Below are 15,292 nucleotides of genomic sequence, written 5' to 3'. Positions count from 1 at the left end.
CCCAAGGGTTTCATCATCACCCCAGGGAAAATTGGAAACATCCTATTATGCAACACACAGGAAGCTATCAATAAGTTGATGATTAAAGACTGACATTTTCACCTGCTGATAAATAATAAGCAGCAGCTAATGGCTGAGCATCATATAAGCTAATCTGTCAGTGGGCAGCAAATTACCCTGCTGCAAGAGCCATCTCTGTCTCTCAGCAATTGGGAGCCATTAGGACCAGTTGGATATTCTCTGCAGCTGTTGGTTTGAGTATTTCCAGTCATTTCAATAGACTTACATCAGTTTATACCAGCAAAGAGCCTGACCTTCAGTTTTTTGTTCTCCCAGAAATACTAATGATGGATTGCATTGGTGTTAGGCACAGACATGTTTATGGACTGGATTGAGATAGCTGAAGGGAAGAAAATCCTTACTCTCAAGCTAATAGAAGTGGTGCTTATTTCATGCAATCAGATACGTGGCTGAATGAGTGTAGCTTCTGGTTTAGCTTTTTGTTCATTAAGAGTTTACAAAGCAAGGGCTTCCTCCTAACTTGAATATCTGTAAGCATGTCATTTCCAGGGTCTCGTATTTATTGGAAGGGTAGGGCTTAGACTATTGATTAGTTGGCTGGTGCCTTTTTGTCTGAGAATCTGATTCTGGCCTTATCTTCTCACTCGTCCTGGCTGGTGCTGTTAGTGTTAATGTATTTGAATCCATAAGTCAAGGCTAAAAAGCATGCACTGCACTGAAAAATGTAATCAGTTAATTTGAAATAATGGCTGCTAGGGCATCTCTGTCTGGATTTTGTCACAGGAGTGTAGGTTGTAGCCATGTTGGTCTAAGGACACAGGCAGACAAGGTTCTTTGGGTGAATCTGATATCTTTTATTAGACCAATTTGAATTGTTTTCCAACTATTTAAGTTGGTCTAATAAAAGATATCAGATTCACCCAAAGAACCTTGTCTGGATTTTGTCATGCTTTTTTCCTAATGTAGTGAATGTCCTCGGGGTTTCTCTCTCTATGCCCCTCAGTGTTTTCACTGTGCCACATGCAGGAGAAAGTGGATGTTTGAAAGGGCCATGTGTAGACTTGCATGCAGAAGGCAAGGAATGAGATGGTATCCAGGCCACAGTTATGGTCTGACAGCATGCTCCTGACTTGCTTTGGCCTCAGAAAACTCTGCTGAAACTGCAGCACATTGTGCAAAGTGATGGAAGTAGCTATTTTTGGCAGCAACATCCCTCAAAATTATTGTAGGAGGAGGGAAAAACAGGGGGGTTAGATTGGAACCTGACTGGCTTTTCAGGACACTGGCCAAAAGTGGAGGAAGTTTATAGAGGAAGGGGAGTGCAAGTTATCCTTTTGCTTTTGGGAGTGAACAGGAAGATGCTGCCCCCTGCCAGCCACCTTTCTTTGAACCTCTGTATAAATGATCACTGACCCTGTGGGTGCTGATTTGCTGATCTCACTATGCTAAGATTGTTTACAGTAGAATGCTACATGTTGGGCTGGACCTTCCCAGGTGTTGAGAGTATGCATAAGCATGTGGACTAAAACACACCGAGCAAGATTGGGAGCTCAGAGGTGAAATCACAAGAATCCTTGCTGGGTGCCCATCAAGTTACTGCTTTCAAATAGTAAGAGCATGCAGAATGGAGATGCATGGGTGATTGGTGCCTCTTGAGTCTGGGGGGGCACCTGCAGAAGTCGGTGGTGGTGGCAGCAGCAGGGACAGGGCTGGCGAGCGCCTGCAGAAGCCACTGGCAGGGGCGGGGCTGGCAAACACCCTCAGAAGCCGCTGACAGCATCGGCAGCGGGGACAGCCCTGTCGGGGGGCATGTGCCCCCTTTTTACTCCGACTGGTGCGCACACATGAAGCTTGAATTGTTCCTCTTCTGATTACAGAGGCCTGTCTCAGACACTCGTGTGAGAACAGTCTCAGTTTGCAACTGCTTGTAATGCTAAGACTTGCATGTAATGCTAAGGTCTAGGGCATGGGTGAGCAACATTTTTGACCAGCGCGCCAAAAATGTTTGCAGTCTTGACTTGTAAGTTGTTGGCATGCCGGGGCGGACAGTGGGGAAGCCATGAGGAGCCTGATCCTTGTTGTGGCGGTGCAGCCCCAGCCCCTTCCCCAAGGCATGAGTGTCGAGCAAAATGCTTTCATGTGCAATGCTCTAGCACAAATGCCAGGGGTTGCCTTTCTTGATCTAAGGTGATAATATTGTGGGGCAGAAATTCTGCTGGTGAAAATGAGTTTAAATTCTTTGACTATGAATGGAGTTTTATCTGTTTGTGAGTCAGCTCCTTGAAGATGTCATCTGTGAAAATATTCTCAGTATCCTTCATGGTAGAAGCTTAGTTTTGGTTTCTACTTGCAATGGAGGCTTTCTAACAGTAGATGTCATGGTTGCTTAACAGAACAACAGAGCTGAAGTTACCTGCTCAGGAGTTTATAAGCTTGAGTTACTGCAATTGTGCATATACTATACTCAGCTACACTTCATGCAATTACTGTGTAAATGCAATGATGTTTGGAAGGTTGGTCCAAATAAGAAGCAGGTACTGGGCACTAGCTTTGCTTTTTAAAATCACAAATTTTATTTGTGAATAGACTTTTATAAATACATTATTCACAGGTCATGAAAACAGTTTTATTCCCATATACTATACTCAGACTTGCTTTTATTAAAGTCAGTCTCTGAATAAACTCAGAGAAGGAATTATGCTGAAGTGAAGGCAACCAATAATTTTCCAATAAATCTTTCTCCCTAAGTTTGCACCCCAAACCAACAAACTCCAAGGAAAGTTGGAGAATATTAGCATTGCATTGCATCATTCTTACTTTACAGAATATACAGTACTTGATTAACAGCCTAAAGGTAATCATGGTGTAACAAAAGAAATGTGTTTTTCACTTGTATAACTGGTTCTGAAACAAAAAGGCAGTGGTGAGAACCTATTACAAAATGAGTTTAAAATGCTATTCCAAATTTCAGTTTGAGGCAAACACAAGACTAGGATTTTGTTTTGATGGTTCTGCGATCATGTAATCTTTCTTAGGAAGGGTTTTGTGCCGAAGTGGCAGAAGCCTGTCTTCTTCAGGCTCACTTTCTTTTGAAAACAAAAAGGCGACTCTGATTTTGATTCAGGCCCAGAACCAAACCTGATTCCAACTGGAACCTCTCTGAAAAGTTGAATGCTTTGGATATAAGTTCAGGTTCAGCCTTGTTTTATTTTTTGTAACATCTTTAGTCCTTGAAAAATACTTCCGTGTGCTTCATCCTAAAAATATCTTTTCCAGAAGCATCAATAATATTTATGCCAATGGTAACAATAACAAAAGTGCCAGCAGCCTCACAGCATCAATAATATCAATGCCAACAGTACCATTAAAATCTATGCCAGTGGGCCAACAGTGTCAACAATACCATTGCCAACATGCCAGAGCTAATGAACAACGCCATAGTAGTATACCAGTGTGCAAAGCCCCATACTCAGGAAGTGTCCTACAGTAATAAAACCGTGTGCCTGGTTTAGTATTCATTAGTAGCCTTACAATAATAACACACCACAGTGCAACGAGCAATGCCAGAATTAAAAAAATACCAGTGTGTGTATATGCTGGAAGGGAAAACCTATTAGATATTTTCTGAGCTAAGGGGTAGATAAAATAAATTAAGGAATTTTTGCTCTTTTTTTATAACTTTTGTAACCTGGTTGAATTATAGTAGATGAAGTTCCGTTTTGGCTAGTAAAGAATGCACTCCTAGAGCACCATGATCTAAGCAACAAATTGTTTGACTTTGATATTCTGTATCTATGGTCACATCTCTAGTCCTCCTTATACAAAAGAACCATTCTGCTCACTCTGGGACATTTTAAATTGCAGAGAATAAAGGGGTAATATAATCCCAGAAGAACCTTTTCTTTTTAGAACCAGAATAGATATTTTTGATGTGTCAGTTGCTTTTAGTCTGTACACACAGCTGATGAAATACTCAGGAAGATGGGTAATCCTGACACACACTTCAAGGACATCAGTTCATTTCCTTTGAATGTCGGGAAGAATTTTTTTTCCAGCTAGTATAACTTTGCACATGAAACATCGAGTATCGTCCCTGTTGAAATGCATGCTGGACCACTGATCCAGAAATTTAATTTAGCTTAGAGTTTATAAAGCAATTCTGGTGTCCCAGGCATTCCCAACTCTCATATTTCTAAGACTATAAATATATAAAAGGCTGATTTTAATAACTTATGTACACGTTACACCTCTGTGCAGTTTGCTCTTCTGCTCTCTTTTCCTCTCTGCAGCAAGCATTGGCAGGTTGTATTCATTTGATAAGAGCATCACCTTTGTTTAAAAAATATGAGCAAAACCCACGTATGGACCACTAGGGACCCCTGTTGTTTCCTTTGTAAATGGAAGACCCAGAAGGTGAACAGAGAGAAAGTGCCTCTCCAAATTTCCGTAAATTTCCATTGATCACTTCCACTTCAGCAGCATCATACCCTGGGTTTAATTGGGGGTTTTAAAGCCTATGTGAAAAGAAACACATGAAGAAATAAAGTGACTGATATTAAAAAACCCCAAGTCATTAAATTCAGCAATTGCACAGGTTTGGACAGGCTTTTCCCACTTCCTATAAAACAGCAAAAATTGCCAGTGCTGGAGATGCCTGACTAGATGGACCAGAAGTTGAATCTTATGAAGTTAATCCTATGTTCCCATGACCCACCCAATCAGAAGAGTCATGTATTGGTTCTCTTACTTGTCTGAATGATACTTTATTCCAAAAATGCTTCTACTGAAGTCATTGGGGTAACTATAAAATAAGGAAACTATAATTTGGTCCACAGTTAATAATTGTTTTGTTACCTGGCGTGGAGGTGGAGGCTTGCCCTTGTTGGCTGGTAAAGGAGCTGAGTTCTTTGTTGCCTGTGACAAAAAATAGTTTTAAATGTTATATATTTCCTTATTTATGTACTGTTATGATTTGTTCCTCTTCAGAAACAAGTGGCTACTATAGTTGTCTCACCTATCTATTACAACGTTTCCAGACAGGAAAGAAGAAATAAATATATGGGAGATATGGGAGTGTACTTACAAAATCACCTGTGGCAGGCAAAAAGGCTCGTTTGTTTGTAGGAACTGGAGGTGGTGGAACAGTTGGCTTCATGATAGGCTGAAAAAGAAGAAAATAATGCTATGTTTACCCTGACTGTCTCCATGTCTGCATGTAAAGAGGAAACGTGAAGACCTCTGTTCCTTAAGAAAATTACAAGGATATTGCTAAAGAACAGCATTGAATTCAGAATAAACCCAATTTAAATAGACTAGCGATGTATTCCTAACTGCTGAAGTCGGCTGGATTTTTGCCATTCATTTCAAGGAGCAGGATTTCACCCTAGTTTTTCTAAAACCCCTTATTAGGATGTTAACCCATTTCAGTGTTTGGCTTTCTATTGGATCCTTTCTCTGAGGTCTGCTAAGGGAGTAGGAATAAATTACAGTGTTAGTGACAAGGGACAAAAAAGGTGACTTAGAGTTTTCTAGCAAGCTATACATTTGAGATTTCAAATAAACCTTGAAAGGTTCCTTACCAGAAATAAAATGAATAGAAAAAAAAATCTATAAATATCCTTACTTGATGAAAGTTTGGTTTGTTTTCCTGTGCTGGAGGTATGGGAAGGAGAACTCTTTTATCATTGAACTGAAAACAGAAAACATTGAAATTAAACTTGATCCTTGCTGGTTTAAGTTAAATCAGACTCCCCCAGCATCTCGGTATGCTCTCTGCACTGGGCAGGGCTCTCTGCTCTACAGCAGGGCTGGCTTCCCCCCTCTCCTCCCTGGCTGCAGCTCTGGCAGAAACTGTAGGCATCTGCGTGGCTTCTGCTCCCCCCCTGCCCTCTACACAGGCATTGCCCCATCCCCTCTGCCTTACACAGACACACAGCATTAGCTAGCAGCCACATGGTGGCTACGGCCTGTGCTGCGGTAGACAGGACAAAGCAGAATCAGCAGGTAGCTGGTAATGTCCCTCTGTTGTTTTCTTACTGGGGTGATAAACACTGAGTTAGGGGTGATGAGCCTTGTGTAATCAATTCCCTGTTGGGCTGCTCAGAAGGTGGGGGAACCCATGTTATCAATTCCCTGCCAGGGCTTGGCCACATCCCCCTCAGTTCACCACTATGAAAGGGCAGGAAGGGCTGCTCTAGCACCCCCCGGCTTCTAGCCTGAGCCACTGCAGGCATGTGCCAGCATTTTTTCAGTGCAGAGGGAATGTCTGTAGGGTTACAGACTGGTTTAGCCTAGCCAGGTTAGACTAACCCGCAATGATTGAGTCATTTTCAGGCTCAGGCTTTTTAAATGTCTGTTCCTAGCCCGTGTGAGCTGTCCTTTAACCTATTCTATTTTGTTTGTTAGTTTTGCTTTACAACCACCCAATCCAGGCCAATCCCAAACAGGGACTTCCCCAGTGCCTGCTGATCCCCCCTGACTAGTTCGTAACAGGCCACTTCTCTTGTGGAGGCTGAACGGGTTCAGGTCCCGTAGCCTCTCCTCATAGGGCCTGCCCTGTTGTCCCCTGATCATGCGAGTGGCCTCCTCTGGACCCTCTCCATGTCGTCCACATCCCTCCTGAAGTGTGGCACCCAGAACTGGACGCAGTACTCCAGCTGCAGCCTGACCAGTGCCGCATAGAGGGGGAGGATCACCTCCCTGGACCTGCTCGAGATGCATCTGTGGATGCATGACAAGGTGCAGTTGGCCTTCCTGACTGTGTCCCCACACTGCCGGCCCACGTTCATCTTGGCATCAATGATGACTCCGAGATCCTTTTCCACCTCCGTGCTGACAAGAGGGGAGTTCCCCAGCCTGTAGGTATTGTGCTGGTTGTTCCTCCCCAGGTGCAGCACCTTGCACTTGTCAGTGTTGAAACCCATCCTATTCTCATCTGCCCACCCCTGTAACCTGTCTAGGTCCGATTGTAGCCTATCCCTCCCTTCTAGCGTGCCCACATCCCCCACATTTTAGTGTCATCAGCAGATTTGAACAGGGTGTTCAACCCTATTCAAGTACTTGAAAACTATTAACATAAAGTGCCTTCATCCTGTGCAAAGTTGTTACAAAAGTCAGACATGGCTTGTTAGGGGCTTGAAACAGTGGAGAAGGATCATATTTACATGCCCAAAGCCATGTAGGTGCCTAGTACGTGGAATAGGATCTGACCTCATAGGTATTAGTTGGTCAGTCTATAACCCAATTGTGCTTCTAGCTTCTTACCTTCTGGATAGGCACGTTGGGGGCAACATGTTCTTTTCTTCTTGGTTCTTGCCCTCCATAGGTTTGGTTTGTGGCTCCAGATACAGCTGGCTCCTGGCTGCTACAAAGGAATTGCACATTAATTAGGATTTTCATTTGAGTGTGTGTGTCTAATCTCAGTCCCCTTAAAAAAAAAAGATGTGAAATCCTGGAAAATTTTCCATGAATGGCTAGCATTCAGCACCTGGCTTGTTACCTCATTACTGTTTGCTTAACACTTATTAAGAAGTTTACTTTCCCTTCCTCCTCCACTCCCCCCAAAGAGCACTGTATGAATGTTAGTTAATCCTAAGAGGTAGGGGTGACACCAGGTCAATTTCTGATCTGGTGGTTGAAAATTCCACTTTTTTTCTGGATACTCAAGCTTTTGAAGAAGCCAAATGAAGTTAAGAAACCAATTCCCACTGATTTGAGGTGGCTTATTGCTTTTCTGCTCTATTAAAACTCCTATCTGAAATCTGTTCCAGATACTTCTCAAAAGCGTGACTGCTTTACCTCTGATATTTCTTCTTCTCACTTTTTTGGTAACGGATGAATAAAGCAACCAGTATGACAATAACTGCGAGGGCTGCCAGGACACCAGAAATGATGGCGAAACCTGCCATAATAATACAGCGCAACACGTGATTATTTCCAAACAACATCAAGAGACGGCAGATGCACATATTACTCAAGAGGGACATAGTTATAGCCCCCAAATTCTCCTTCAGAAGGGCCTTTCTAGAAATTAAAGATTGAAGCCTTCCCACTGTGAAGACTCTCTGCTTCTCTCTCCCCCATCCCTCCCTCCCTCTCTCTCTGTCCCATAGGTGCATGACCCCTGTAGAGGTATCAGGACTAAGAACTTGCTCTACCCTTTCAAATAAGTAGCTCTGACTAAAGACAGACAGAGAGCATATATTCAAAGAAAGAAATTCCTGTACTTGAGGTTGGATCTGCAGCTGGTATCATTCAGTGTTGTTCCACTTAATGGCACTGTGCTGCTTGCGCTGTCTCTGGATGCAGTCTCTATTCTGACCAATATCTCACTTGACAGTACAAGATTATTGCAAAATTCTCACTTTTAACTGTTGTGGAGTCTTCACAGTTTGGCGGGGCCCAGCCTTCTTCACACTGGCACTCCAGTTCATGGTTGCACACCTAGAGAAGGAGAAATCTAGTATTGGTCTTTAAATTGGAGAGAAGGATGAAAACAATGCTGGCTGAATACTATCAAAGCTTGCAAAAAATTATGGTTGCCCATCCAATTAAAAAGGAGCCAAGTTTTTTTTCTCATTTCCTCGGTTTCAACTCTACTGACTTCCACAGCGTTCATCCAGACTGCAACCATTTTAAGAACAGATTTCTGACTCACTCTACAGAAATGAGTAAGCCTGACCTGAAATTCACTGGTGTCAGTGTGGGTCTTGTCACTGGTTTCAGTAGGCTCTGGGTGAGGCACCTGTTGGTCCCTCTGAAGACAGTGTAAAAATCGCCATTCGTTTTAATTGAACCAAGGTTTGGCTCACATAATAGTGGTATATCACATGGCCAGTTCTCTACTGTCTTGTGCCTTTTGCAGTCATTTACCCTTAGTTAAGGGTAAAATACATATACTTTGGATTGGCCAGTTTTTTACACAAGTGTAAATCACAGCACAAGGTGACAGGCCTTGGAATCGGGTCCTCTATCTGTAACCCTCTAAATACTTGAAAAGGGAGGGCAGGCATGATGATTCCCACTGTACGGATAGAGGTGAGTCCCAGAGAGAGAAACAATTTTGGGAAGTGTTATACCTGAAGTCAGTTGCAGAACCCCAAGAGTTGAACAAGGACCCCTGTCTTCTAGTCCCATTTGCTATTCAGTGATGAGGCTGCAGTTTAAAACCATTTACCCCTTTACTTCATGCATTTTCCTTAACAAAAGTCCTCATATATTTTTAGGTTATATTTACTCCCATGAAATTATAGGAAGCTTTAACTCCAAGATTCATTTTTCCTGGGTTTTTCCCTTTGATCACAAACTCCCAACCCTTTGATTTAAAAGAACAAACAAACATAAATCCTTCCATAATCATTATTAGAACATCACAGCTGGGCTGTTCACATGCAAGAGTGCATGAATGTGTACGTATCAGTATTTGCAGTAGAGCTAAAATCTTACAGCATGTCCTCTACACTTGGCAGAACAGTTTGTTGACCTGTAGGCTCTCTCGATGTCAAGACATATGCCATTGCTACACACCTGAAATTCAAAGCACACATGATCAGCAAGAAGGAACTTTCAGCTTTCATAACCTTCTCTTAATTGCATAAGGAAAGCAAGTAATGAATTGAATAACTAACCATGCCATTGCCACATTTAGTTCCATTATCAACTAAGCTTATATCTTCTTTTTCAAAGTGAGGGATGCTGGTTTTGCATGAGTCAAAAGACACATAGGCTCCCATCACGGGCATGTCTGATCCACCAGTACAGAATAACTTCCCGCACGTTTTATCTCTGTGTAGAAACAAAAGAGTTCATTGGCTAGAAAAGTGAGGAAGCACAGCACACTTACTAAATGTTAATGGTGGGAGCATCTGTTCACTAAGGCCCCCCAGGGAAGGACAAGAAACAATGAGCACAAACTGAGAGAAGATCGCTTTCAGGCTAGACATAAGGAAAAACTTCTTTACAAGTCAAGTGCTGAGGGTTTGGAACAGGCTGCTCCCAGAGGTGGTACAGTCACCCACCCTGGCAATCTTCAAAAAGTATCTCGACTCCCACCTTGCTGGGGTCATCTGACCCCAGCAGTCTTTTCTAGGGGGGCTGGACCTAATGATCTGTAAGGTCCCCTCCAGCGGCTAACAACTATGAACCTCTTTCACCTAATACCAAATCCCTGTCTCTGCATACAGACTTGAACTTGAAATCACTAGAAGTGAGCTATATTCTGGGATAGTTTGGTTCCAGTTTGTAAACAAGCCTGGTGCTCAGTTCCTGCTGGCTTCACCGAGGAGTAGCTGACGCTTACACTACTTAGCTGGATTAAATGAACTGAGCCCAGTTTTTGTGTTCTGCTCAAAAGCTCTGCCCCCTCTCCAACACTCAATTACCCAGTTTCGTACAAACACAATTAAAATTACCATTTCATACACATACAGACATACTGCATTTCAAAGCCATATTTCAAGCATGTAGGCTCAATCTTTTTTTTTTTGCTTTTACTATACTGCATTAGACTCACTTTTCCCAAATAAGAATTGCATTTAGAAAATATACTTCTCTCTTGCAATAAGCAGATAACCTCCTTTATCCTGGTTAAAAAGTTTATGCACAAAGCCTCCGTAGAGTTCTCCTTTCCCACATCATTCTAGGATCATGAATTGTTTCTCTTTCCTAGAACCCCACTAATGGCAATGAGGTAACAACTTACTTGTTAGCACATGGAAGGAATTTGTTATTTTCCTTTTGACAGTATCCATAATAAACCCCATCCTTATTTGTATCGTAGCAATTTTCCGCAGCTTTCTTTCCACCTGGGGAGGAGAAAAATGAGATGAAGTCATGAACAGTAAGGGAAAAAATATAACATGAGTCATATCCTCTGTTCTTCATGATCTGTAAGCTTCATCAGTTGCAGAAATGACCCATCCTATTGGAGAAATAACCCTCACTTTGAAATGACAGGTAACACATGCATCTAATTGTATTTGCAGTGGTGCTTCACTCCACTGAATCATGCATTGCTATTAGTTGAATAACAGTAGCACTAAGGATATGAGGTACCAGGTGTCAGGAGAGCAATCTGGATTTTTGTCTTTTAAATACCACTTACAAAGATTCTCTAGTTAGGACCTAACGTTGAATTTGATGATAATATGCAGTGGGATTTGTCTCCCCGTCTCTGCCAGTTCTGTGGTGGGTTAAGCAAATATGAGGAATGATAATCATCTCTGCATCAATGTGTTTTCTACTCGTATCAAGCAAAGACTCTCCACCCTGCCAGTTATCTTGATGTGAAGCTGTCTTACTAAGATTACTAAGTAACCTATTTACTAAGAATTGCTTTCCAACTTCCTCTTTCTCCAGATACATCTATTGAATTGTCTCCGTGCAGTGTGGTACCAAGGTCATGAGACTTATAGGGATCACCTGATGCATAAAAATAATGTTAACCATGCTCTAAAGACTGGAATAGCATTTTTAAAGCTTTTATTTTTTTGGAGGAGGCACCACTTGTACAGTAAACCAGCTACAAATTTTGAGACGACTGCTATTGATATAGTTTCAGTCTATAACCATTGGACTCTTCTTTGTTTTTGCAGGAGTGGGGAATGGGGAACGAGATAAAGCATTTAGGGTCAGAAGAGCTGGAGACAGTTTCTGAATCTGATTCATGTTTGGACACTTGAAAGACTTAGGAGCTCAACTTTCTTTGAAATTCAGTTATATTTGGGTGCTTATTTTAGTCACAAAGATAAAAAAGCTGTATGATTATTTCTACAATGCTCTACACATTCTTTTTCAGAGGCATCTGTGGCCTTTGTCTTCCATTGTATATCCCCATGGAGAAGAAGATTAAAGATTTCTTCCTTTGGAGAAAATATTTAAACAGTGGTCTCACACTTTATAAACATTTCATGCCATGCTGGGAAACTGGTCACTGTCTGCTTTGAGAAACAATAAGTTCATCCTGACAATAAAAAGGACTCACTGTAAGATAGGCACTTTTTTATTTTTATGGAACATGTTTATCTATTTCTGTGAAAGGTAAAATTGGAAGACACCAAGCCCGTGTCTTTACAACTTCATAGCACAGTTATATAGACATATGGGGCATGTCCAGATGAGTGCGCACGTGTGGTTTGCAGCACCACAGACTCATCTGCAGTGCTACAAACTGCACATGCAAGCATTTGCTGCGCTGCTAATTTGCAGCACAGCAGGTTTTTTTGACACTGAGAGATCTTGGGGTAAAAAAAAAAAAAACCTCACCAAAAAAACAAAAGGGCACTGCTTGAAACAGGAGCCTGGCTGGCTGGGCTCTGTGCACCCAGATTGCAGCTGCTGGAGCCCCAGGAGACCCCCAGGCTCCAGGGAATGCTGCTGGCCCCAGCCTGCCATACCCCACAAGGGGCAACTTTCCATGTGCCACAATGCATTTGCATGGGCGTTCCCTGGGCACAAGTAGCAGTGGCACAACTATGCACGGTTGCTATTTGTCCCTGGGGAAGCACATGTGAGCACTCATCTGGATGCACCCATAGGTGCCTGTTCTTGAAATGTGTATGATAACCAGCAAGAAGAATTTATTTCAAACCCTTTGGTCTGCCCAATTTGATTCTTTCATTGTGAACCCATCCACTCACCTGATCCCCAGATTTTGATGCATTGGTCAGCCTGGGTGGGGCATTTCCCCATGTAGCAGTAACCTTGACCATTTTTACAAGGGTGCCCATTCACTCGGAATCGATCCTTTGGACACTGCTGGGATTGACCAGTGCATGTCTCAGCTAGGTCACACTCGTCTTTGGCCGCTCGGCAAATTCTTCCTCCTTTTTTAATCTGCAGCAGAGAGAAGAGACAGTAGATTTAGCCGTTCCACTCCTCCGTATTTAAAATGTGAATGAATACGAACTGAAAACTCTAATGGCATGAGGGGGCCCATACCGCACACTAAATTCAAGGGTTTAGTGTCTAGCACTTCTGAAAACCAGGCCACACAAGACCCGTTGTGCAATCCTTCCTTTCAGATATCTCCCAGTGAAGACAGAATTTTATCTCCAATTAAACTTCTGACTGCCGGATTCGGCCCCTTCCATGAGCTTGCTGATCCGTGTCAGCAGAAGCCTTCCTATAAGCTCACCACTGCCAGCTACAGAAGGCTTTTACTGAATCATCTTAAAGGGACATCAGCCATTGCATTGAAACACTTAAGACAATATCACAGGAGAGGATTATTTCAGCTCGGGGGCAGAAAATGTATTTGCTGACTTGAATTATTTCTAGTGAGATATCCCTGGTTAAGCAGCTATGGCCATTTTGCACAAGACTAGAAAAATATGCTTTGCTGAATACCAAACTGGACATCAGAGATGCATTAGATGCAAAACAATGGAGGTTGCACACTGGTGCATTTGGTTAACAAGTATGTCATCAGTCTGTACTATATAGAAAAAGGGACTTGCACAGGGCCAGCTCTGGAGCATGTGTACAACTTGCTGTAGTGATACTTGGAGCATCACCTCTGCCCTCTGCCCCAGGGCTCATCTTGGTTATGGGGCTGCTGCCACCAGAGCTGTGGCAAAATGCCCCTTCATGGGGACACAGTGTATACCAGCAGACAGATGTGTCCCTTCCTGCCCCCCAAATGTTTGCACCACCCATCTGAATGACATTTGTGAATCTGATAGAAACTTCCTTTGGCTAGTATAACTGCATGAAAGTGTGTGTGTGTGTGTGTGTGTGTGTGTGTGTGTGTGTGTGTGTGTGTGTGTGTGTGTGTGACTGGGGGAGAAAGGGAGGGTTTGCTGGCATAGTTTCCCTGGCCAGGGGGTGTGATCTTTTCACGCTCCCTGCAAAATGGAGCTATTATACTAACAAACCCTTGTCACATAGACCAGTTGCCATGCATCCTTTCTTGTTCGTATCTCACTGTGTAATGTCCAGTCTGGATTTGAATCTGCTTGGAGCAGAGACCTGTTGTGATTTCTTTGTCTTTAATAAAGTGCTGTTCTCACATGACTTAATAGGAAGGAAATGAGCAGCTCTGTGGTTGAGGCATAGCTATGAAATGTATCTTATTTCCCATTTCTGCCTCAGACTTACTGTATGAGTCACAGTAACTGCTTGGGTGAAATCCTCATCTGGGGTTAGGCCTGTTTACACTCTCTTCTAAGACTTGCCTGTTTGCATCAGCTGAGGATCTGGCTGGTGGAACATCAGTTTCCCAAAACCTGCCCCGGGAAACTGAACAAAACAATGGGCAGTGGTCAGGAGTTTTGAAAGACCAAATTAATTTCTGTGGAGTACTTTGAAAAACTCCAGTAGAAAATGCTTGGGATAGGCAAGGCCTGGTTATTATTATGATGCTACCACAGTGAAAAATGCTAACAGCCACAGTGCCATTTTGCTGGCACTTGTTTGACTCAACACCCCAAAAACCTCGAGTAACTGCAGAATAAATGTGAATGAAGAAGCATCTCACTTGGCAGTTTTCACAGCACTCTCCATATCCACATACAGCATTTGGCTTCAGTTTACATGTTGCGGCTTCACAGCAGACATTTGTGCATTCCTGTGAAATGTTCATAGGTAACATTACTGGTACAGCACAGTGCGTCGTATTTTGGTTCCCCCATAGCACACCTAGTATTAGCACGTTTTCAGTAGGACAGCCTCATATTAGCTTAGAGAGACCAAGAGATGGATCTGTGCAACACAACTGCATCACAAATATTTTTTGTACAGTGAAGAAATCTGATACTAAATGTTCTTAGCTGCTGTGTGGTTAATTATGAAACTACAGGATTGAGAAAACTGCTGATTTTATTCCTTCCCATGAGACATTTCTGCCTTATTCTGACATAACCAGTGTATGACTTCTTCTGGACTCAACATTCAGGAGTTCTGTTCAGAACAGATATTGGCTATATTGCATTGCAGATGGCAAGTGACTGCAGCTCAAGTGGACATATCCAAGCTTGCTATAATTTAGCTAGCTTGAGTTCACACAGCAGTGTGACACTAGCAGCCCAGGTATGAACTGCCAAGTAATTACTCTAAGAGTGGGATGGGATGGGGTAGCTCTCATGGAGGCCAATGCTGCTGTGCTAGGTGACCTAGTTTAAAGCTAGCTTGGGTTTCTCTATACAAGATGCCATCCAGTGTCTGGATTGCTGTGTATATACCTGTGTATATACACAGGTATATATATATACATTGCTGTGTATATGCCTGTCATTCTGACATGGGTTCCTTTTAGAATGGTTGAAATACATTTCCA

At 42.6% G+C, this 15,292-nt stretch overlaps 1 protein-coding gene across 2 annotated transcripts in view; it reads right to left on the bottom strand.

Annotated features, from left to right (window-relative positions):
* Positions 1–2,576: 2,576 nt before the first annotated feature.
* The window catches only part of ADAM28 (ADAM metallopeptidase domain 28), a 39,800-nt gene continuing 27,084 nt past the window's right edge, over positions 2,577–15,292 (bottom strand). The window contains exons 13-24 of one of the 2 annotated variants that reach the window (XM_090051693.1): positions 14,495–14,584; positions 12,657–12,852; positions 10,721–10,823; positions 9,648–9,804; positions 9,466–9,546; positions 8,385–8,463; positions 7,819–7,921; positions 7,285–7,384; positions 5,645–5,710; positions 5,105–5,182; positions 4,876–4,935; positions 2,577–4,535 (exon numbers count right to left, since the gene is read on the bottom strand). In XM_090051693.1, the coding sequence (XP_089907819.1) occupies positions 4,503–4,535; positions 4,876–4,935; positions 5,105–5,182; positions 5,645–5,710; positions 7,285–7,384; positions 7,819–7,921; positions 8,385–8,463; positions 9,466–9,546; positions 9,648–9,804; positions 10,721–10,823; positions 12,657–12,852; positions 14,495–14,584 (1,146 nt within the window). In that variant the 3' untranslated portion in view covers positions 2,577–4,502. The remainder of the gene's footprint in view (positions 4,536–4,875; positions 4,936–5,104; positions 5,183–5,644; positions 5,711–7,284; positions 7,385–7,818; positions 7,922–8,384; positions 8,464–9,465; positions 9,547–9,647; positions 9,805–10,720; positions 10,824–12,656; positions 12,853–14,494; positions 14,585–15,292) is intronic. The other variant, XM_090051694.1, reaches the window with a different exon arrangement.

Source organism: Crocodylus siamensis, chromosome 6 (genome assembly GCF_052110815.1).
Source record: "Crocodylus siamensis isolate JL-2025a chromosome 6, ASM5211081v1, whole genome shotgun sequence".
In the NCBI taxonomy this organism is placed as follows: Eukaryota; Metazoa; Chordata; order Crocodylia; family Crocodylidae; genus Crocodylus; species Crocodylus siamensis.
Note: the sequence above shows the minus strand (reverse complement) of the source record. Positions and strands in the feature narration are given on the sequence as shown.